Source organism: Stenella coeruleoalba (genome assembly GCF_951394435.1).
Source record: "Stenella coeruleoalba genome assembly, chromosome: 10".
In the NCBI taxonomy this organism is placed as follows: Eukaryota; Metazoa; Chordata; class Mammalia; order Artiodactyla; family Delphinidae; genus Stenella; species Stenella coeruleoalba.
Window position 1 is genome coordinate 39,057,099 of NC_137156.1, and position 25,481 is coordinate 39,082,579.

At 41.0% G+C, this 25,481-nt stretch overlaps 1 protein-coding gene across 2 annotated transcripts in view; it reads left to right on the forward strand.

Moving 5' to 3' along the window:
- The first annotated feature begins 8,480 nt into the window (after positions 1-8,480).
- The window catches only part of STK38 (serine/threonine kinase 38), a 43,756-nt gene continuing 26,755 nt past the window's right edge, over positions 8,481-25,481 (forward strand). Inside the window, exons 1-2 of one of the 2 annotated variants that reach the window (XM_079934726.1) lie at positions 8,481-8,750; positions 13,167-13,302. In XM_079934726.1, the coding sequence (XP_079790852.1) occupies positions 13,172-13,302 (131 nt within the window). In that variant the 5' untranslated portion in view covers positions 8,481-8,750; positions 13,167-13,171. The remainder of the gene's footprint in view (positions 8,751-13,166; positions 13,303-25,481) is intronic. The other variant, XM_079934727.1, reaches the window with a different exon arrangement.

The window sequence follows — 25,481 nt, forward strand, 5'->3', positions numbered from 1 at the left end:
GATATACGCCCAGGAGTGGCATTGCAGGATCATGTGGTAACTCTGTTTTTAGTTTTTTAAGGAAACTCCATACTGTTCTCCATAATGGCTGCACCAATTTACATTCCCACCAACAGTGTAGGAAGGTTCCCTTTTCTCCACATCCTCTCCAGCATTTATTATTTTGTAGACTTTTTGATGATGGCCATTCTGCCTGGTGTGAGGTGATACCTCATTGTAGTTTTGATTTGCATTTCTCTAATAATTAGCAATGTTGAGCATCTTTTCATGTGCCTGTTGGCCCTCTGTATATCTTCTTTGGAGAATAAATGCTGAATATCGGTTTAAGGAAAATGACAGTGATGGAAGAAGTTATATGGAAGTTGTGGTGTAAGTAAGTCAAATCCTCATCTTCACTGAGGAAGTTAAAAAATATAAAATTGAAAATTTGAGAAAAAGCAATATTATTTAGAAACAAGGAGATAAATAGCAGAAGAAACAACTAAAAGCATTGAAAGCAGCTGCTTGCTGATTGACTCCAGTGGGAGTGGGTGGGCAAGTAGCTGCTGTTTATCATTATAAATCTTGTAGATCATTTGGTCTTTTTTAAGTCCATATGTGTATTACTTTGATAAAAATAAAAACTAAATTAAAAGTTATGTGGGGGGCTTCCCTGGTGGCACAGTGGTTGAGAGTCCTCCTGCCGAGGCAGAGGACACGGGTTCGTGCCCCGATCCGGGAAGATCCCACATGCCACGGAGCAGCTGGGCCCGTGAGCCTATGGCCGCTGAGCCTGCGCGTCCGGAGCCTGTGCTCCGCAATGGGAGAGGCCACAACAGTGAGAGGCCCGCGTGCCGCAAAAAAAAAAAAAAAAAAAAAAGTTATGTGGGTCCAATATGGAAAATTTGGAAAGTACAGAAAAGTATAAGAAAGAAATAATAACCACTCATAATTCTTCCACTCAGAGCAGGTAACTATGCACATTTTTTTTAAATTGAAATATAGTTAATTTACAATGTTGTGCAACTACACACATTTCTTTTTTTAATATTTCTTTTTTATTTATTTATTTTTGGCTGTGTCGGGTCTTAGTTGTGGCACTTGGGCTCTTCGTTGCAGCGCACGGGCTCCAGAGCACGTGGGCTCTGTAGTTGTGGCACAAAGGCTCAGTAGTTGTGGCACATGGGCTTAGTTGCCCCGTGGCATGTGGGATCTTAGTTCTCCGACCAGGGATTGAACCCCCGTCCCCTGCATCGGAAGGTAGATTCTTAACCACTGGACCACCAGGGAGGTCCCAACTATGCACATTTCTGAGGAAAAGGATTATTAAATGAATTTATTGGGATTAAGCTGTCAGAGCTTGAGGATTTTAAAATATCATAACAGATATAAATGGACAGATAATAAGAGTATAATACTGCATGCAAAATATTGTAGGTATAATTACATACACTATAATCATATACAGTATGATCCCATATGTGTTTATGTGTGTATTAGAAAGTAATCTGTACACCTGAAACTGATATAAAGAAAAAGGAAAACTACTAACTTCTTGGCAGTTAATTTATTCTACCGAAATTTGTGAATCTCAATGTACTACTCAACATACTCCCAAATAAACATTATTATCCACAATGATACTTTCAGTCAGATGAGGCCATGTAGTTGCTAAATGGAGTTCACTAAAATAAACAAAACATAAAATAATGTTTTTAAAAAAAGTAAGAAAGTACTCTGAAGGGATACCCACCAAAATGTTACTTGGTAGTGACCAGGGCTGGGGCTGGGACTAGGATGGGCAAGTGAGGAGTTAGGACTCACAATGAAAGGAAACACACTCTCAGGATCATGCAAGCGCAGGGGCCGCACCTGAACTTGAGGGCCTCCTTGAATACTGTGCCCTAGGTGCGTCAGTTGCCTCAGTCTCTGCCCTGGTAGGGACATAGAGCTGCTGGATTGTGGGCACTTTCCCCTTCATATTTTTCACTTAGATATACATTTAAATTGCTTGTAACTCCAAGGTATGTGGACCAGCAGCATTAGAATAACCTGGGAGCTTCTTTGAAATGCAGAATCTCAGCTCAGCCCCAGACCTTCTGAATCAGAATCTGCATTTTAGCTGAATCCCAGGGGATTTGTTTGCATGTTGAAGTTTGAGAAGCCCAGGGCTAGCAGGCACCAAGTACAGTTCCTTCCCTCATTGGAGGGAATATTCAGAGGCAATTGCTGTCATGGCCCCCAGTGGGTTGGATACACACTGCCAGGGGGTAAGACGTCTGTTCTCTAGAGGACTGTGGTCTTTGCCAAGAGCCTGAGCTTCAGCTGGTGAAGCAATCACAGGTTAGCTTGATGGAGGAGAAGCAGGTGATTCCTTTGGGACAAAGAACAATTTAGAGCAAAGTTTAAAGAGAAGGGAAAGTCTAATGGGTCTGAAAGTTAGGAAAGGAGCAAGACAAAAGAAGTGCTAATATTCAAACCAAGTAATTCAAGTCCCAAGGGGATGAAGAATAACTTAGTATCCTATAAGGTTGTTCATTCCAAGAGTTTTTAGAGAAATCTGTTATAAAACTGAGAAGCTTGGATTAGGTGAATTATATTGTATTTATAAGAAGGCAGAGACTTCCCTGGTGGCTCAGTGGTTAAGAACCTGCCTGCCAACGCAGGGGACACAGGTTCGAGCCCTGGTCTGGGAAGATCCCACATGCTGCTGAGCAGCTAAGCCCGTGCGCCACAACTACTGAGCCTGCGCGCCTAGGGCCCTTGCTCTGCAACGAGAGGCCACTGCAATGAAAAGCCCGTGCACCGCAACAAAGAGTAGCCCCTGCTCACTGCAACTAGAGAAAGCCCACGTGCAGCAACTAAGACCCAATGCAGCCAAAAATAAATAAATAAATTTATTTTAAAAAATTATAAGGCAGAGTTAACATAGAATAGAAAATACAAAGGGAATGACTCTGTTTCAGTGTCAATTAATTAATAAACAGAAGTCAATTAATAAGGGTCCTGCTATATGTCTGCTGTCCATTTAGATTAGTAGATTAGATTAAAAGAGAACAGCAAAGTAATATATACTGCCATGGCAAACATTATTGACTGTATCAGCCAATATACATTCTTAACCTCTTTTTTCCTTGCCTCCCTAACAGATCATAAAAAGCTGAGTCTGCTCTCCCAGGAAGGGTGGCCATGTGATGCAATTCTGGCCAATGAGACCCCTGTGGAGGTCTCTAGACATTATATGGGGCCACCACCACTCTCATCAGAATGGATTCAGGGTGATCTTTCCAGGACCTGAAGTAGGGTGTGGTGAGTCAGACACTCACCTTGGTATAAGATTTATGAAGGTGGCAAAAAATCAGTAATTAAGGTAATATTTTTTTTTTTTTTTTTTTTTTTTTTTGTGGTGTGCGGGCCTCTCACTGTTGTGGCCTCTCCCGTTGCGGAGCACAGGCTCCGGACGCGCAGGCTCAGCGGCCATGGCTCACGGGCCCAGCCGCTCCGCGGCATGTGGGATCTTCCCAGACCGGGGCACGAACCCGTGTCCCCTGCATCGGCAGGCGGACTCTCAACCACTGCGCCACCAGGGAATGCAATATTAAAAAAATAAAAATTAATGCAAAAAATATCCATGATGAATGAAATATCAACATTTATAATAAAGGCCAGGGTCGTTCCTGTTGGTCCAGTGGTTAAGACTCCTTGCTTCCACTACAGGGGGCATGGGTTCGATCCCTGGTCAGGGAACTAAGATCCCACATGCCACAAGGCCCAAAAATAAATAAATAAAATAAAATAAAATAAGGGCTGGGTCTGACAACACCAGAGTTTTAGAGTGAGGCAAATGAGGCTGAGTCCTGCAAGAGTAGGATCAGGTCACCCTAATTTCCATCCCACAGGTGGGGGGTCAGGGTGGAAAAAGTGATTGGTGGCACTTAGGTTTTTATGCCCACTCTCTAGCTGCAGGGGAGTCTAGGAAAGAGACTACCTGTAATTTTCAGTTTTGATAGTGAGAAGTGGGAAATACTTGAAAGGGATTCAGGAGCTAGGTCATCAAAAAGAATGACAAATGTCCACTACACTTAATGGAGTCATGGTAAAATGTCACCATTTGGGTCCATGAAGGGCTAGATCAGCATATTTTGGCTAGATTATTTTGAGGAAACCTTTAGTATTTATTAGAGTTGGGATACAGATAAATTAATGTAGGACTATAGAGGGTGGAGAACAAAATTCCTCTCCTGAAACTGGGAAGGCTCCAAGGAGAAGATAAGGTTTGAGCTGGGCTTTCGAGGAAGGAAAAGGGAAAGCAGAAAGAACAGTGAATTTTCAGTTAGAAAATGGGGTTCCCTGCTTCACTACTTGGCTTCCCAGCTGTGAGAATTCAGGCAAGTCACTTTGCTTCCCCAAGTGTTAGTTACTTTATCTGTTGTTAAAAAAACAAAAATTCCACCAAATAAATCTGAAGATCTATTGGCTTTGTTCAATCTTCATGAATCAGGCAGCATTCCAGCTAGTAAACAGAAAGGTGCTCTAATGGGTTGTACAAAATGGAAGGTTTTTGTGGTCAGGAGGAGGGTGGGGCAAGGAAGCTATTAGCAAAAGAAAAGAAAGAGTTGCTTTAGGCCAGATCACCATATTTTGGGGAAAGGGTGAGGTTCAATCATGCAGATTCCATCTTCTTCCTTTGTGGGAGTTGTGGGGGAGATGGAGAGGGTCCAAGTGACAGATTACCTCACTGGTGCTGACCAGAATATTCCAGGCTGGATGATTGAGATTACATTACCGAGGGAAGGTGGAAACTGCAATTAGATCAGGTATCAAATCTAAGTTTATTATCATGGGCTTTAGCACAAGTGATGCCATTTTGGGCCTGTGGTTTTCTCTTTAGCACTAAAAACGTATCCCTTGTAACCAACAAGGACCTACTGTATAACACAGGGAACTCTGCTCAATATTCTATAATAAACAAAGTGAGAAAATAATTTGAAAAAGAATATATATATATGTATAACTGAATCACTTTGCTGTACACCTGAAACTAACACAACATTGTAAACCAGATATAGTCCAATATAAAATAAAAGTTAAAAAAATAAATAAGTTAGAAAAAAAAAGCAAAAATAAAAGTAAAGGGCAAGGACTTCTCTGGTGGCACAGTGGTTAAAGAATCTGCCTACCAGTGCAGGGGACACGGGTTTGAGCCCTGGTCTGGGAAAATCCCACATGCCGCAGAGCAACTAAGCCCGTGCACCAGAACTACTGAGCCCGCGTGCCTAGAGCCTGTGCTCCACAGCAAGAGAAGCCACCTCAATGAGAAGTCCGTGCACCACAACAAAGAGTAGCCCCTGCTCTCTGCAACTAGAGAAAAGCCCGAGTGCAGCAACGAAGACCCAATGCAGCCAAAAATAAATAAATAAATCTTAAAAAAAAAAAGTAAAGGGCAAGACCTTGATCTTGAAAAGTTAAAAGAAAAAACAACAAAAATCTTATCCTTTGAGACCTGCCAAAGAGCTGTGAAGATCGAATAGCTGCTCTCAAAAAGACAACAGGGGATTTCCCTGGTGGTGCAATGGTTAAGAATCCACCTGCCAATGCAGGGGACACAGGTTCGAACCCTGGTCCTGGAAGATCCCATATGCTGCGGAGCAACTAAGTCCGTAAGCCACAACTACTGAGCCTGCGCTCTAGAGCCCGGGAACCACAACTACTGAAGCCCACATGCTCTAGGGCCTGCATGCCACAACTGCTGAACCGGCATGCTGCAACTACTGAAGCCCCTGCGCCTATAGCCTGTGCTCTGCAACAAGAGAAGCCACTGCAATGAGAAGCGCACAGACCGCAACAAAGACTCAATGCAGCCAAAAAAAAAAAAAAAAAAAAGACACCAGGATGTGGAGAGAAGGGAATCCTCATGCATTGGTGGGAATGTAAATTGGTGCAGCCACTATGGAAAACAGTATGGAGATTTCTCAAAAAATTAAAAAAATAGAACCAGCATTTGATGCATCTTCCACTCCTGGGTATTTATCCAAAGAAAACAAGAATACTAATTAGAAAAGATATATGCATTCCTATGTTCATTGCAGCATTATTTACAATAGCCAAGATATGGAAGCAACCTAAGTGCCCATCAATAGATGAATGGATAAAGAAGATGGTATGTTTGTGTGTGTGTATAATATTCATACACATATGAATATTACTCAGCCATGAAAAAGAATAAAACTTTGCCATTTGCAACAACATGGATGGACCTAGAGGGTATTATGCTAAGTGAAATAAGTCCGACAAAGACAAATACTGTATGATTTCACTTATATGTAGAATCTAAAGACAAAGGCAAATACTGTATGATTTCACTTATATGTGGAATCTAAAATAAATATAAATGAACAAACATGAAACAGAAACAGAGTTATAGATAGAACAAATAGGTGGTTGCTAGAGGGGAGGCAGGTGGGGGAAAAAGGTGAGGGAGATTAAGAGGTACAAACTTTTAGTTGCAAAATAAATGAGTCATGAGTCTGAAATGTACAGTGTGGAGAATATAGTCAATAACTATGTAATATCTTTGTATGGTGACACTTGTAATTAGACTTACATCATTTTGAAATGTACAGAAATATTGAAACTGTGTGTTGTATAACAGGAACTAATATAATATAGATCAATTATACTTCAAAAACAAATAAACGAACAAACTCATAGAAAAAAGGATCAGATTTGTGAGGTGGGGAGGGGGAGGTGGATGAGGTGGTCAAAAGGTACAAACTTCCAGTTATAGGATAACACAAGTACTAGGGATGTAATGCACACCATGATAAATATAATTTACACTGCTGTACGTTATATATGAAAGTTTTGTTTTTTTAATTTTGTATTTATATGAGATGATGTGTGTTTACTAAACTTATTGTGATAATCATTTCATGAGGTATGTAAGTCAAAGCATTATGTTGTACACAAATTTATGCAGTGCTGTATGTCAATTATGCCTCAATTAAAATGGAAGAAGAGCTGTGAGGATCACCGGAGATTAAGTGTTTGCACGTGGTTTTTAGACTGAAAAGAGCTATGCAAACGTCTGGCATTGTGACTAAGTCGTTAAGGATGGGGAGAACTTTGACAAAAGGCACTGAGGGAGAAGGGCCTCTGGGCAAGGAGAATGAAAGGTGAAGTGGTATTTTTTAAAAAATAAATTTATTTATTCGTGGCTGCATTAGGTCTTCGTTGCACGCAGGCTTTCTTTAGTTTTGTCGAGCGGGGGCTACTCTTGTGGTTTGCGGGCTTCTCATTGTGGTGGCTTCTCTTGTTGTGGAGCACAGGCTCTAGGCACGCGGGCTTCAGTAGTTACAGCACGTGGGCTCAGTAGTTGTGGCTCACGGGCTCTAGAACACAGGCTCAGTAGTTGTGGCGCTCAGGCGTAGTTGCTCCGCGGCATGTGGGATCTTCCGAGACCAGGGCTTGAACCCGAGTCCCCTGCTTTGGCAGGCGGATTCTTAACCACTGAGCCACCAGGGAAGCCCCGGCGGAGTGGTTTTTGTGTGCTAAGACAAAAGGAAACTAGGCTTTGAAGTCTAGAAAGATGAAAAAGGAAAGCCTATGTTTTTAAGACCATTAAGGAAACAAAGCCTGGGACTCCAAGCTTGAAGGATAAAACTAAGCCCTATGGTCTCACATAGTTACACAAGAGCGTGGGGGTACCCTAATATCACAAAACACACTAATGAATGACTTGCACACACGCTTCTTTCTCTGCCTACATGGCCTCTATTGAAGGCAGGCAGGGACCATGTCTTATTCATCTTTGTTTCCAGGAGCCTGACACTTTCCGGTTAAGAGCACTGCACTCCACTCTCAAGGAACCAGTGAGTGACCAAAGGCTTGGGACCTCTTTGACTCAAGGGGTGGGATGGACTAAGCGGCTAGGTAGCCTTGAAAAGCAGGTTCTTCTGTACACACTGGGATGCCAAGGCCTCCAGCGGACCTATTTATGATGAAAATCAAGAGAAGGTGGGGGACCAAGATTACACAGGTGATAAAACTTCATGGAGCTACACATGAACGCGAGCACGCACCCACACGCACACGCACAAATGAGTGCATGCCAAACTGGTTAAATCTGAGTCAGATTTGTAACCTAGTTAATTGCATTGGTCTAGTCAATTGTATCCCGCCAATGTTAATTTCCTGGTTTTGATAATGTAGTATAGTTACGTAAGATGTTGAGGGAAGCTGGGTGGGTGATGGGTAAAAGGGACCTCTTTGTACTAATTTTGCAACTTTTTGTGAGCTTATAATTATTTCAAAATAAAAATAAAAAGACCCTCCCCCGAGCCCAGCTCCGCCCACCCCGAGAAGGCTCCACACCTCACACTTCCGCGCTCAACCCAGCCTCTCCTGCTGGAATAAGGCGAGGAGGGGCGGGGCCGCGCACGCGCAGACCTGAAATCGCCACCGCTTCGCGGGGAAGTAACGCTTGCGCAGTCTGGGCGCCTGGCCGCCGCGGCAACAGTCTCCGCCGTGAGGGACCGGGCCGCCTTGGCCCCTCCGCTTGCCGTCTTTTCCGGCAGTTGGGGCGCTTCCTGTTGTTCGCACCCGTAACCGCTCCTCGGACCCTACCTCAGAGCCCCTCGGGCGTCCCGTCCCCTCCTCTGGTCGGCTGGCTGCTGGTGCTGGGGTTTCGCTTCTACTCACGTCGAGACTGCTGGCCCGGCCGGCGTTTGCGGCTGTCGGCTGCCCTCAGCCCTGCCTCCCCTGGGGCTCTGGTGAGTGTCTAGCTGCTGTTGTCTTCGGTCCATCCCTGGCTTTTCCCTTCTCTCCTCTTCCCCCGACTCTTTTCGGGGTTTTCCCCTTCCCGCTGGCGTCCTGTTTCCAGCCCTGCCCTTTCGGCCCCTCCTGACAGTCTCCCTCCTCCTGGCTTCCAGAGGCTCCTTGTCGGTCCTCTGCACGTTTTCCCAGTCCCAGGCTCCCCACCCCGTCCACTCTGTCTTCGTGTGCAGTTGGGGCGGGGAGCCACGCTTTCTTTCCGTGTTGCCTGCTTTGTCTGCTCAGTGCCCTTCGGGATGTCGGTCGTTATAAATGTTCACCTCCTTGTCTTTTTTCTAAGAACCTGAGAGGTGTTGTGTGAGGCAGAGATGTTGGTACCTTTGTGTCTGCCCCCTTCCTGATGGTCAATCTTAGGGTACTGGCCTTCAGAGAAGCTGCCTCTAAACCACAGGGAAATTTAATGAAGACTCTTCTTTTAAGATGAGTGGAGAAAGAATGCCAGTTAGAACTTGGAGCAAAGTCTGTACAGAAAGACTTAGAGAAAGCATGCAGAACGGCAAGTAGAGAGACCAGATCTCCCAGTTGACTAAACGACACAAAGAGAAACTTGTTCTTTTTGAAGTGTACAGAGGAAGGCTGGAGTGAAGAAGCCCCGTGCTTCCTCTCCCTTTCAGCTCCCTTTGGCTCTGACTTAGAATTAGCCAGGCAGTGGATGTGGTTTCCCTAAGCACAAAACAACCACCGCCACAATAACAGGCTCCACTGTCCACCCAAGCGTTAGATGGCAGCTTCCTCATAAGACGAGGAGAAGAGCTCTATCCAACTCTGTATAGAAAACCATTCCATGTCCTAACCCTACCCCAGTCATACATACATATTTTCAGCTCCGGGTAATGGACATAAGAGACCAGTGTTTTCCTAGCAGATCTTTTATAAGGTACTTAACTATGCATAGCACTGTGCATGATATGGGGAAGGATATTAAAAGTAGTAAAAGATAGGGTGCTTGCTCTCCAGTGGCTTACAGTTAGTTCAGTAGGAGGAATTAGATATGTAACTCGTAAGGAATAGTCTCAGCCCCAGTGTTGAATTGTCCGAATATTGGGTTGTCAGTCACAAAGAAATAAAGAATTTTGGTGAGAAAAGGGGGTATTTATGGAGTTAACAGGGTACCATTTTAAAGTCAATCAGTTAATCATGCGTAACTATCTAGATTGAATATAACAGTAGTTTTCATTTGATCTCCTTTTAACGTTTGCCCTGACTTATGAGGATCACATTCTTTTGTTAATTTTTTTTTAACTTTTAAGAATTTCTTACGTACCTGTTATTTCTTAATTCTGAGTTGGAGAATGAAACAAATAGGGCAGAGGCCTCCAGTGGCCTATAGGTCAGGGCAAGAAGGCTTAAATTGTCAAAAGCTTTAGGCAAAGCCCTGTAAAGTACTTGGTTGGCCCACTAAACCTATAAATTGCTGTAGGGCACTAGTAATTGTAACTTTTTATTTTTTTTTATTTTTTATTTTTTTGCGGTACGCGGGCCGCTCACTGTTGTGGTCTCTCCCGTTGCAGAGCACAGGCTCCGGACGCAGGCTCAGCGGCCATGGCTCACGGGCCCAGCTGCTCCGCAGCACGTGGGATCTTCCCAGGCCAGGGCACGAACCCGTGTCCCCTGCATCGGCAGGCGGACTCTCAACCACTGCGCTACCAGGGAAACCTGAAATTGTAACTTTTGATGAAAGGTTATTAGAATTAGGCTAACCCTTTTATGAGCGGATGAAGAGGAGGGGGAGGAGGTTTGAAGAATCATCAAAGGGAAGGACAGTGCAACCTTTGCCATTACATCAGAGACTATATGAAGGTTGGAAACCATTCAGCTAGAACATTGTTGGCCTGCTATATGAGTTTCTTTGAGTGCACTTAATCTGTTGATCTTTTACAAAGGTTAGGAAGTCATGGTAGTGACTTAAATGGGTCAAAATGTTTGTGCCCCAGATTTTATATACCCGTCAATGTACATGTAATTTTGTTCTTTACCTTTGTTGACACCTGAAAATCATTAACTTGCTCAACTTACGTTTACTAATTGCCTATTATATGGAAGGCGCTGTTTGTCTTAAACACTCTCTAGTTGTATTTTTATGTGGAAATAATTTCATTTGTTAAAATGTAAATATATATATATAGAGAGAGAGAGAGAGAGAGAGAGAGAGAAAGAAAGAAACAGAGACATTCTCCAGAAATTTTCTGACGAAGGAGGAGTACTAAGGGCTCTCTCACTTCAGACTTGTTTTTAAATCTGCTTTTAAAATTTCTTCACCAAACTTAAAGTACATGTGGTTTTCATTGTGGGTGGAGGGGGTACAGGCTGACAAATAAGGAACCACACCCGAGCGTCATAAACCAAACAGAGGTTTTAAAAAAAATTCCACTGATAGCCTAAAAACATTTGAGTTTGCTTTGGTGTTAGCAGAAACTTTCCCATAAAAAGTAACATTTTATAGTAAGGTAAGGATGAGTTCAATATCTTGAATTTGTGATTACTGATCATATTGGCTCATCATGAATCAAAATGTTTGACTTTGAAGTAGAGCCTTGATTTTGAATCTTTTCTCTGATGACAGTATTCTTTGTGATTTTCCCTGAGTATCTTTTTATAAAATTGCTTAGTGTTAAGTCTGTTTTCTTAGTAATAATAAGTGTTTGCACATTCCTTAAAAGCCTAAGTTTAATCTACAAAACAATTTAAAAGTCCTTGAAAATGACCCTTGGCCCCTCCTGATTTTTACTCAGCTTCATATTGGGATGAAAAGATAGACTTAGAGGCAGGTCCTGTAGGAGGAAGGCATGATAAGGATAAAATATTGAGCATTATTGCCAATGCTGGAGCAAGTCAAGGTTGGTGAACAGTTTGGCGAGGTGTGACAATGTAGGTTGGCAAAAAATATTTAGGGCAAATGAGATTTAAATTTAGGTGGGGAAAAAAGTTCTGTAAGCTATTTAAACCTTGTTGGTATCAGTTTTCAAATATGTAAAACTAGGAGGTTAGGGTCTCTTGTTTTTGAGATATCTTCCATCACTGAAATTATGATTCAGGTTTTTTCTTTTGTAATATTGTTTCCATCATAGGTCTTTGTTTTAACTTGTCAATTCAACTAGACGGTAAACGTCTATCAAATAACCATAAGCCATGTCACAGTACATATATACCTATAGATGAAGATTTTAGTCATAGATTTTTTTAAACTATAGAAATTGTAAATTTAAAAGTTCTTGGTAACTTAATGGTAATAGTACACACTCATTGAAGAAAATGTAGAAAATGTGGAAAACGAGAATAAAATGATCTATTGTATTCTCACTGCCTAGAGTTAGGCCACTAACATTTTGATATATATTTCTAATAATTCTGTGCATATACAGTAAACACATAAAATGGTATACATTCTTTTTTTTAACCTATTCTTTTTCACTTAGACTGGAAATATTTTCCCTGACATTAAACGTTTGAGCATTTTTTTTTTTTTTTTTTTTTTTTTGCTGTACGTGGGCCTCTCACTGTTGTGGCCTCTCCTGTTGCAGAGCGCAGGCTCAGCGGCCATGGCTCACGGGCCGAGCTGCTCTGCGGCATGTGGGATCCTCCTGGACCGGGGCACAAACCCCTGTCCCCTGCGTCAGCAGGCGGACTCTCAACCACTGCGCCACCAGGGAATCCCTGAGCATATTTTAATTGTCTGCATATTAATTTCATTGTAGGACTTTCCCATAATTTAATCAGTTCTGTTGTTGGTTATTCAAGTTACTTCTAGTTTTTCTTTGTCATTACAATGCTGCATTGAATCCCCTTGTGTATGAATCCTTATGGGTCTTTGATTTCTTCAAGGTAGATTCCTGGATGGCAAAGAATTGTACTGTCTATGTTATATATTCTTAATATATGTATCTGGTATGGTAACCTTGTTCTCTTCTTTTTAAAAAATGCAACACTATGCTTTAAAGATATATTCATGTTGCTTTTAGATACAGGTAGATTGGCTTCTGACTGTTGTATGGTATTTCTTTGTATGCATCCACAACATTTTATTTATGATTTGCTTACTGAATTGCCTCCAACTTCTCATAACACAGGTGATGGCATAGTGAACATCCTCTGTAATGCACATCCTTGTGCATGTTCCCTTAAGAGCCTGTGTGACAGTTTCTGTAGGCCTTATACCTAGGGATGATATTTCCGGGTCAAAAAACATTAATGTATACTTATTTTCACCAAGTATTATGTTTGTCTGTTTTTTGTTATATGTTGTTTGTCCTCCAGAAAACTTGGGTCAATTTACATTCCTACCAATAGGGTAAGAGAGTGCATAATTGGTGGATTCTAACTCCAAAACTAATACCTCTTTTTTTTTTTGTTTCTAGCAGCCATGGCAATGACAGGCTCAACACCTTGCTCGGCCATGAGTAATCACACAAAGGAAAGGGTGACAATGACCAAAGTGACACTGGAGAATTTTTATAGCAACCTTATCGCTCAACATGAAGAACGAGAAATGAGGTAAAGAATTTTGAGAAAATTGTGTCATGGTTTTGGCATCCATATCTAGTATCATAAATCACATTCATAATATGGTTGAAAGGAGACAAGAATAGCAGCAGCCGTGTTACAGCCTATTCGAGTACAGTGGAATGACAGTGTCACTGATTTCCAAAGCCCTTGCTATTAACCCACTTATTTCTGATACTAGTCAATAACATAAAATTTCATGGTAGTATAAAAAAATTAATTGGGCCAAAACCTTAGAGTTCATTGTGAAGGCAGTGTGATGTAATGGAAAGAGCAAACCTTATGGAGCCAGATCTGGGTTTAGAATCCTGCCGTTACCATTTAGTAGCTGTATGAGGTCGGAACAAGTGCTTAGTCTTCCTGCGTATCAGCTGTCCCATCTGGAAAATGGGGATACTACTACTTGCCTTGCAGGATTGCTGTGGGGATTAGATAAAACATATATGAGTACCCACCAAAGTGCTTCACACAGTAATCACATAGTTAATGGGGTTGTAGCATTACCGAGTCCAATCTCATACTGCTCGCTGCACAACAGGCCAATAAATTGAGAGATGAGTTGTTGAGGGCAAGAAATAGCGGCTTTATTCAGAAAGCCAGCAAACCGAGAAGGTGGTTTGCCCCTAAAGAACCATCTTGCCTGAGGCTCCTTTTGTATTGGAAGGGAGTAAAGTCAAACATTTCCTAGTTCCAATCATTCTCCGGAGGCGTTGTGTTCATTTCTTCCTCCCTGCAGTCATTCATTCACAGGTGGGCCTGGTCAGGATGTTTCCTGTGAACTAAACAAAGGTATTTTAGCTTAATGCTCATTACCTGGGTTCCCAGAGATGGGCATTTATGTATAATTTAAGCTTATAGGCAACATCCCTTTAGTGATTAACTTGTAATAGAATACAAAAAGTTCTTCCCTATTACAGTAGCAACTATTGTTACTGATCTAGTGTGCACTATCCATGTAGTAACTCATAATTAAAATTTTTTTCCCAATATTTTATTATGAAAATATTCAAAAGTACAGAAAAATTGAAAGAATTATACAGTGAATACCTAGACATCATATAGATTCTACTATTATCTGTTGTTTTATCACATACCGATCTATCCATTCCTTTATCCATTCATTAATTCATCTTAACTTTTTGCTTGTACTTCAAAGTATGCTGCAGATGTCTATATGTTTTACTTTTGAATATTTCTGCTTGTATAACAAATGGAGTTTTCTATATATATTTTAAGAGAGTGGAAAATCTGTATAGAATGAAATGCACCACCTTAAGGGTACGTTTCGGAGTTTTGACAAATACATACACCTGTATAACTTAAACCCCTATCGAGACATAGAATATTACCATCATCCCAGAAAGTTCATCCCTGGAGATTCTCCTTCAACCCCACGCCACTGTTGTGATTTTGTTTCTACCATAGATTAATATTGTCTATTCCATACAAATGGGACATGTATAATGGATTCTTTTGAATAAGGCATCTTGCACTCAGCCTCATGTTTTCAAGGTTCATCCATGTTGCTTTTGTGTGCATAGTTTGTTCCTTTATATTGCTGAGTACCATTCTCTTTTATGACTACCATAGTTTGTTTATATATTCTTTTGTTGATAAAAATCTGGGCATTTTAAAGTTTTGGGCTGTTTTGAATAAGTTTCTCTGAACATTTGTGTACAGATCTTTTTGTGAACGTTTGTTTTCATTTCTTAGGTTAATATTTAGGAGTGGAATGGCTGGTTTGTAAACATACATAGGTATATGTTTGGTTTTATAAGAAACTGCTAGACCTTTTTCTAAAATATTACCAACAGTGTATGAGAGTTCTAGTTGCTTTATATATATTTTTTAACATTTGTGTTGTCAGTCTTTTAACTTTAGCTATTCTTGTGGATGCTTAGTGGCATTTCATTGTTGTTTTATTTTATTTTTAAACGCTTGCTCTTTTTTTTTTTAAAATAAATTTATTTACTTTTGGCTGTGTTGGGTCTTAATTGCTGGGCACTGGCTTTCTCCAGTTGCGGCGAGCGGGGGCTACCCTTTGTTGCAGTGCATGGGCCTCTTAGTGCGGTGGCTTCTCGTGTTGAGGCGTGCGGACTCCAGAGCGCAGGCTCAGCAGCTGTGTTGCAGGGGCTTAGTTGCTCCGCAGCATGTGGGACCTGAGTCCCCAGCATTGGCAGGCAGATTCTTAACCACTGCGCCACCAGGGGAGTCCCTCATTGTTTTAATTTGCATTTCTCTGATAATTAATGATATTGAACATTTTTCTTTATGTGCTTTTTTTGGCCATTTGTGTATTTTCCTTTGTGAAGTGTTCAAATTTTTTGACCATTGAGTTTTAGGAGTTCTTTTTATATCTTAGATACTGGTTCTTTGTCGTAGCTGTGTTTTGCAAAGGTTTCCCAGTCTGTGCTTTCCTGTTCATCTAATTTGGCATTTTTTTCTTTTGTAGTTATTGCATTCTGTGACCTCTAAGAAACCTTTGCCTACCCCTAAGTTATGAAGATATTCTCTTATGTTTTCTTCTGGAAGTTTTATAGATTTAGTTTTTACATTTATATGATCCATCTTGAGTTAATAAGTGTATGGTATGAGGTGGGGTTTGAGATTTATTTATTTATTTTCCTTATGGATATCCAGTTATTTAAGCACTATTTGTTGCAAAGATTTTCTTTTCCCCATTAGGTTGCTTTGGCACTTTTGAAAATCAAGTACTGTGTAATTGTGTACCTGTGTCTGGGCTCTTTATTCTGTTTCATTGATTTATTTGTCTGTCCCTATGCCAGTATCAGATTTTTTTATTACGGTAGCTTTGTGGTAAGTTTTGAAGTCAGAAACTGTAAGTCCTCAACTTTGTTGTTCCTGTTTTTTTTCGAGATTGCTTTGGATATTCTAGGTTCTTTGAATTTCCATATAAATTTTAGAATCAGCTTGTCAGTTTCTACAGAAAAGCCTGATGGAATTATGGTTATAATTGTATTGAATCTGTAGATCAGTTTGAGGGAGAGTTGACATCTTAATATTGAATCTTCTGAGGCTTATCTCTCCATTTTGTTAGGTCTTTAATTTTTCTCAGCAGTATTTTGTAGTTTTAGGGTGGAGGTCTTTCATGTCTTTTGTTTGTCTATTCCTAGTATTTTTGGAGTTTTTTGATGCTATTGTAAGTGGATATTTAAAATTTCATGTTCCACTTGTTTGCTGCTAGCATATAGAACTATAACTGAATTTTGTGTTTTGACCTTATACCCTGTGACTTGCTAATTTACTTATTCTCGTAGCTTTTTTGTAGATTCCTTAGGATTTTCTATGTGAACAATCATGTCATAGCCAAATAGGGAGTTTTGTGTCTTCCTTTCCAATCTGTACAACTTTTCTTTCTTTGTCTTGCCTTTTTACATTGGCTAGGATTTCAGGTACAATGTTGAATGTAAGTGGTGGGAGTAGACATCTTTTGTTCCTGATTTAAGTGGGAAAGCACTGTTTCACTGTTGTGATGTTAATGTAGCTTTTTCAAAGATGCTCTTCATAGGTTGGGGAAGTTTCCTTCTGTTCCTATGAGACTGAGAGTTTTTATCATGAGTGGATGTTGAATTTTGTCAAATGCTTTTTCTGCATCTTTGAAATGATCATACTGTTTTTTCTCCTTTATTCTCTCACTGTGGTGAATTACATGGACTGATTTTTGTGGGTTTTTTTTTTTTTTTTTTTTTTTTTTGCGGTACGTGGGCCTCTCACTGCTGCGGCCTCTCCCGTTGCGGCGCACAGGCTCCGGACGCGCAGGCTCAGCGGCCATGGCCCACCGGCCCAGCCGCTCCGCGGCATGCGGGATCCTCCCGGACCGGGGCACGAACCAGTGTCCCCTGCATCAGCAGACGGACTCCCAACCACTGCGCCAGCGGGGAAGCCCTGGACTGATTTTTGAATGTTAAACTAACCTTCCGTTCCCGGGGTAAACTCTCTTGGTCATAATGCATTATTCTCTTTCTGTGTTGCTGGATTCAGTGTGCTAACGTTTGGATAAGGATTTATTTGCAACAGCTTTCTGCAGGAGGGTGTAGATCATAATTTAAATGGGATATATGACTTGACCTTAAATATGCAGCTCTGTATGCGGAATAGCAAGATACTTTATACCTGGTGGTGGCTAGCTGTTGTTCACTGGGACAAACAAGAGCCTGTACAATGCTCTTTGTTAGGATCATGGGGAATTCAAAAATAAATTTGCACACTCTATCTCTAGGCATGTGAAACCTGTTGGAGATGGTTATTTTCAAATACAGCCACTCTTTTGAAATCAGAGCTTCTGGAATTGTAGTTACAAAGCAAATGCTTATGAGTTCTCATTAAGTTACTTGTCTTATTTGATAATAGTCAGTTGGTTTTTTTTTTTTTTTTGCGGTACGCGGGCCTCTCACTGCTGTGGCCTCTCCCGCCGCGGAGCACAGGCTCCGGACGCGCAGGCCCAGCGGCCATGGCTCACGGGCCCAGCGGCTCCGCGGCATGTGGGATCCTCCCGGACCAGGGCACGAACCCGTGTCCCCTGCATCGGCAGGCGGATTCCCAACCACTGCACCACCAGGGAAGCCCGGGTGTTTTTTTAAAATTAATTAATTTATTTATTTTTGGCTGCGTTGGGTCTTCGTTGCTGCGTGCGGGCTTTCTCTAGTCGTGGCGAGCAGGGGCTACTCTTATTTGTGGTGCGCGGGCTTCTTATTGCAGTGGGTTCTCTTGTTGCAGAGCACAGGCTCTAGGCGCGCGGGCTTCAGTAGTTGTGGCTCGCAGGCTCAGTAGTTGTGGCACACGGGCTCTAGAGCGTAGGCTCAGTAGTTGTGGCTCATGGGCTTCATTGCTCTGCGGCGTGTGGGATCTTCCTGTACCAGGGCTTGAACCCGCGTCCCCTGCATTGGCAGGCGGATTCTAACCACTGTGCCACCAGGGAAGCCCAGTCAGTTGGTTTTTAATCCTACTGGCTCTGCCCTGTGGTGCATCATTGATATGTATCACATTCTCCAGGAACAAGATGATACATGGTTTTATTTACTTTGTTAATAAGTGTTATATTTTGATTTACACTAAGATTGCACCCCAAAAATTGGTTGAAATCAGTGCTTTTTTTGTTTTATTCTCAAGATGGAAGGACCTTTCAGAAGCTTTCATGGTTTTTCTTTTCTTGAAGACCAAATTAATCAAAGCACAGTAAAAAGAGAATGTTAGACATTTAAGATGATTAGAATGTTTTTGTAATTTTTGTTATCAAATCACCATTATTTTTCATTTAAAAAAACAGTAGATACTTTGAACTTTTCAGAATTAGTATTTCCTTGTTAATCTTTTTAGCGCCCTCTTTTTTTAAAATTTTTATTTATTTATTTATTTTTGCGGTAGGCGGGCCTCTCACTGTTGTGGCCTCCTCTCCCGTTGCGGAGCACAGGCTCTGGACGCGCAGGACGCGCAGGCTCAGCGGCCATAGGCTCACGGGCCTAGCCGCTCCGCAGCATGTGGAATCTTCCCGGACCGGGGCACGAACCCGTGTACCCTGCATCAGCAGGCGGACTCTCAACAACTGCGCCACCAGGGAAGCCCTAGCGCCCTCTTTTTTTGTTGCTGTTCTGTTTTTTATTTATTTTTTAAATTTATTTATTTATTTTTTTTGCGGTACGCGGGCCTCTCACTGTTGTGGCCTCTCCCGTTGTGGAGCACAGGCTCCGGATGCGCAGGCTCAGCGGCCATGGCTCACGGGCCCAGCTGCTCCGCGGCATGTGGATGATCCTCCCGGACCGGGACACGAACCCGTGTCCCCTGCATCGGCAGGCGGACTCTCAACCACTGCGCCACCAGGGAGGCCCCTGTTTTTTATTTTTAAAAATTTTTATTGGAGTATAGTTGATTTACAATGCTATGTTAGTTTCAGGTGTACAGCAGAGTGAATTAGTTATACATATATATATATATATCCATTCTTTTTCTGATTCTTTTCCCATATAAGTTATTATAGAATATTGAGTAGAGTTCCCTATGCTATACAGTAGGTGCTTGTTAGTTATCTGTTTTATGTATAATAGTGTGTATATGTTAATCCCAATCTCCTGATTTTTCACTTCCCCCCACGTATCCCCTTTGGTAACCATAAGTTTGATTTCAAGATCTGTGAGTCCATTTCTATTTTTGTAAATAAGTTCATTTGTATCATTTTTTAAATTAGATACCACATGTAGGTGATAACCATATGATGTTTGTCTTTCTCTGACTGACTTTACTTAGCATGATAATCTCTAGGTCCATCCTTGTTGCTGCAAATGGCATTATTTTTTTTTATGGCTGAGTAATATTCCATTGTATATTTATATACCACATCTTCTTTATCCATTCCTCTATCGATGGACATTTAGGTTGCTTCCATGTCTTGGCTATTGTAAATAGTGCTGCAGTGAACATTGGGGTGCATGTATCTTTTCGAATTATGGTTTTCTCTGGATATATGCCTAGGAGTGGGATTGCTGGATCATATGGTAGTTCTATATTTAGTTTTTTAAGGAACCTCCATACCGTTCTCCATAATGCTTGTACCAATTTACATTCCCACCAGCGGTGTAGGAGGGTTCTCTTTTCTCCACAACATCTCCAGCATTTATTGTTTGTAGATTTTTTGATGATGGCCATTCTGACCGTTGTGAGGTGGTATCTCATTGTATTTTTTGCATTTCTCTAGTGCCCTCTTTTTTGGACATGAGTTGATACTTGTTCTTGAGTTTGTTGATACAATTTGATAAGACTATTTTATTTCAGGTTTTATCACCCCTAGAAAATTAAAAAAGAAAAACAGTATATAAACAACTCATATAATTCAACATCAAAAAATCAAACAACACAATTAAAAAATGGGCAGAAGGGCTTCCTTGGTGGCGCAGTGGTTGAGAGTCCGCCTGCCGATGCAGGGGACACGGGTTCGTGCCCCGGTCTGGGAAGATCCCACATGCCGCGGAGCAGCTGGGCCCGTGAGCCATGGCCAAAAAAAAAAAAAACAAAAAGAAAATGGGCAGAAGAACTGAACAGACACCTGAAAGAGGAAATGCAGATGGCCAACAGGCACATGAAAAGATGCTCAGCATAGCTAATCATCAGAGAAATGGAAATCAAAACCACAGTGAGGTTCTCTATATATGTGTTGGCATACGGTATTTGTTTTTTTCTTTCTGAAATACCTTATGCTAACACATATATATGGAATCTAAGAGAAAAAAAAAGAAAAAAAAAGGTCATGAAGAACCTAGGGGTAAGATGGGAATAAAGACACAGACCTACTAGAGAATGGACTTGAGGATATGGGGAGGGGGAAGGGTAAGCTGTGACAAAGTGAGAGAGTGGCATGGACATATATACACTACCAACGTAAAATAGATAGCTCGTGGGAAGCAGCCGCGTAGCACAGGGAGATCAGCTCGGTGCTTTGTGACCACCTAGAGGGGTGGGATAGGGAGGGTGGGAGGGAGGGAGATGCAAGACAGAAGAGATGTGGGAACATATGTATATGTATAACTGATTCACTTTGTTATAAAGCAGAAACTAACAAACCGTTGTAAAGCAATTATACTCCAATAAAGATGTTAAAAAAAAACACACAATGAGATATCACCTCACACCTGTCAGAATGGCTATCATCAAAAAGAATACAAGTAAAAAAAAAAAAGAATACAAGTAACAAATGTTGGTGAAGATGTGGAGCAAAGGGAACCCTCATACGCTGTCTGTGGGAATGTAAATTGATGCAGCCACTGTGGAAAACAGTATGCAGGTTTCTCAAAAAGCTAAAAATAGAGCTACCATATGACCCAGCAGTTCTACTCCTGGGTATATATCTGAAAAAAAACCCAAAGTCACTAATTAGAGAAGATAAATGCACCCCAGTGTTCATGGCAGCATTATTTACAATTGTCAAGATAGGGAAGCAACCTAATTGTCCATCAACAGATGAATGGATGAAGAAGATGCTGTTTATGTACATATATACATACACACAGAATGGAATACTACTCAGGCATAAACAGGTATGAAATTTTGCCATTTGCAGCAACATGAATGGACTTGGAAGGCATTATGCTAAATGAAATAAGTCAGAGAAAGAAAAATACTGTATGATATCATTTATATTTGGAATCTAAAAACTACCACAAACCAGTGAATATAACAAAAAAAGAGGACTTCCCTGGCGTAGTGGTTAAGAATCCACCTGCCAATGCAGGGGACCCAGGTTCGATCCCTGGTCCGAGAAGATCCCACATGCCACAGAGAAACTAAGCCTGTGCACCACAACTACTGAGCCCACGTGCCACAACTACTGAAGCCCATGTGCCTAGAGCCCATGCTCCACAGCAAGGAGAAGCCACCGCAATGAGAAGCCCGCGCACCACAACAAAGAGTAGCCCCCACTCGCCACAACTAGAGAAAGCCCGCGCGCCGCAATGAAGACCCAATGCAGCCCAAAATAAATAAAATTACAAAAAAAAAAAAAACAGACTCACAGATATAGAGAACAAACCAGTGGTTACCAGTAAGGGGGGGCAGTTTGGGGAGGGGAGTGGGAGGTATGAACTATTGGGTGTAAGATAGGCTACAAGGATATATCGTACAACATGGGGAATACAGCCAATATTTTGTAATAACTGTAAATGGATTTTAAGCTTTCAAAATTGTATCAAAAATTAAAAATTAACAAAAAAAGAAAGAAAAACAGTGATTGTCAGGTGCTTCCACAGTAGTAAGTAAACTAAAATTAGAACTGTCAGAAATGGAGTTTCAAGTGTTTTGATGTTATGGGGGAAAAGTCACAGAACCTTGATAAATAAGCAGAGTTTTAATGATATGAGACAATTGATGGTAAAGAAACATTTTATTATGGGTATATGGCTAATATATGATGAGCAGTTTGAAATAATAGGTATTAGGCTAGTAAATTTGAGGGCTAATAAAAGAGATCATGTTGTAATACAAAATTTTATTTTGTTTGTATATGCCTTGTCTTGTTGCCTTTAAAATCTCTAGTATTTCTCCCACTTATATGCAACTTTTGTGCTGTTCCATTTATAGTAGAACACTGGGTTATATTTGAACAAAGGATTTACTGCAGGGGAAATGAGACCAAAGCCTAAAGACAGAAGAAAAAAATCATTTGCAAATTGTTTTCTGTATAAAGGTAGAATATGAGAACATTGGGCTGTTTCATAGAAACACTACAGTAAGTTCTACATATTGGTTTCAACACAGTTAAATTCCTTGAGTCTAGTGCCCATTGTACAGTGTGGCAGAATGCTTAGTAAAGCTACTTATAGATGGTAAACTGAATCCCTTCAGTAGTGCAAGTTCATATTCTTTTTTTTAATCTGTGTTTGCCTTCAATAGTGGCCTCTGTGGTAAGCTTCTCCAGGAACAGCAATTCTCCTGTTCTCTTATGTGATCCTAGGTACACATAAGAGAAATAGGTGTTGATAATTGCCTAGTTGTTCATAGAAAATTAATGGTTTGGATAATTTGAGCAGTTTGAAATCAAAACTGAGGCAGCTGGCATTTCTTTTTACAATATTCTGTGTTGTTTCTGTTCTTTATGAATACTATTTTGGTGGATTAATTAAAGCCATAAAAGCCTAATTCAATAGGCAATAATTGTATGCTCTCCCTCTAAATCAAATAAGAACTATCCTGCATTTTACCCTCTGAGAACCAGCATTTTCTGCTGCTTCTCTTCCATATTCTTACCCAGGTTTTCCTAACTGTTTGCTTTTAGTCTGATCTGATACTGAGTTGCAATGTGTGATTATTACTAGTGAGCAAGTGTCAGTTTTATTTGGGCCCCAGAAATGGTTAAGTCTAGACTTATCTAATGATATTCACTGACTAGATATCAGTCAAACAAAAGTAATTTGTTGAGATTTTTAAAATTTTGTGTAATCATTTTTAGGGTATTTCTTGAGAATTCAGTTTTGATCATGGAGATGCCCACTGTTTATTTCTATACCATTTTTCCTGATTATTTTAAGTGTGTCATCAGCAGAAATTAGAAATATTGTCTACTCAACTTGCTTGTAGAGTGGACTAGCCTTTTCCTCCCATCCCTGCTGCCTCTGAATCAAGCTGTGCTTGGAGGCGAGTCTAAATTAGGTGTAGTGAAGGGGGCTAATTAAAAGAAGTAGTCATGAATGTGTGTGTACATTGTGACATGTTCCGACCTTTTTTCTTTCTTTCTTTCTTTTTTTTTTTAATTTAGCAACATACATCTTAAAAAGTTGCTGTGTACAAAGCATTATTCTTAGTGGAGAAGGAGGATTCAGATGTGGTCCCTGCCTTCAAAAGAACTTACCATCTCACGTGGGAAATGGTCTCCCATGATAATAAATGGAGCTCACTCCCGGAAGCCTTGCTGGGTGGGGTTGGGTGTGGCCTCTGTGTGTGAAAGTGCCTCTCCCTCCCAGGGTTCTGCTTTGGAACACTGGAGTTGAGCTGAAGAGGCCTCATCAAAGGCTGGAGTGTTAGCTTGCGGGGGCCCTGCGACCAGAGAGACATGTGGTGGAGGGGCCTGCCTTTCTTAATCATTGTGGGCATTTTTAAACACATGCGTAGAAAGACTAATACAATGAGCCCCCATATAGTCATCCCTCAGATTCAGTAATTATCAAGACTTTGCTAAATTTGTTTCATTTATTCCATTTTATTCTTTCTTGCTATTGTGTTTTAAAGCAAATTTCAAACATCTGTCATTTCAATCTTACGTACTTCAGTATGCATCTCCAAAAATATGGCCATTTTCTTGTCATCACAATGCCAACGTGAGTCTAACCAAGTTAGTAATTCCTTGGTATTGTCTTACGGAGGATGTCACTTGTAAGCCTTTTGTAAGACGTCACCGTGTTTGCCATTTTTGCGTCTTCAAGATCTTTGTTGCTTGGTCCCAATAAATCATTACCATGGATAATTTTGCATGATAGAGGCTTTTTCTGGATACTTTCTCTAATGAAAGAATCTGAGGGGAATTCCCTGGCAGTCCAGTGGTTAGGACTCCGAGCTCTCACGCCTGAGGCCCTGGGTTCAATCCCTGGTCAGGGGACTAAGATCTCACATCTCGTAAGTCGCGTGGCGCGGCCAAAAAGAAGAAAAGAATCTGATTGTGTTCAAGGTGTTGATTCTGTTAACTTTACTCTCAGGCAGGTTATCTACTGAGACCAGTTTAATTACACTTGCAACAGAGCTGTAGAATACTGTCCAGTTTAGTTTTAAAATTTGGGCTGTCTCTGTGACACACATTGTGTGATAGCACATTGGACTGCTGTCACAGTCTGGTGTGGTCATTCAAAGAATATATAGTCAGAAAGTATGATGGTGTTTGATACTCAAGGCGCAAAAGGAGCTGACCATGGTTGAGTTCTTATAGTTCCTGCCATGCATTGACTCTTCTTATTCTTCCCTACTTCAACTATTTAACCATGGAAATGGAATAATTTTCACTCCTGAAATTGCCAATAGTACAGCCTTCTCCCTCCAATACATATGCACACAAAGATGCATATCCCAAAATATTCTGGGAACTAGAAGAAAAGTGAGCAGACTGGGAGCCATGCAGATGCTTTCTTCTTCCCGTCACGGTCAGAGTAGATCTTCTCACTTCCTGGGAGTTTGGACACAAATTCTTGTTTATCATCTCAGCCTGTGGATTTGTACTATAATATGATTTCTAACAGTAATTAAATATAATTAAATAAAAATATTCATTTTAACTAAATACTATTATAGCAATAAATACTCATTGACTAAAATAAAACTCATTATCTTCCCATGTTCCTCTCTCTGTGCTTCCTGTCTTGGTTAGTGGCATCATTATCCTCCCACACAAGAAATTCTAAGACTGTTCCCTTGACTCCTTCAGCCAGTTGGTTATCTTTGCAGTAGCTCTGTTCACTTCATTCTAGGTTTCCAGCCCTAGTTCCAGGTATTTATTGTCCGTCGGACTAACGATAGCTTCCAGTTTGCCTCCGTCTTTGTCAGTTGCTTTCCCTGCCAGTCCATCAGCTCATTACTTTGGGCTGCCATTCTGAAATAGAAACCTCATCACACCACTCCTTTGTGCACAAGTCTCTGATAGCTCTGAGGTCTACAGACTAAGAGCCAACCTTAGTGTGGCATTG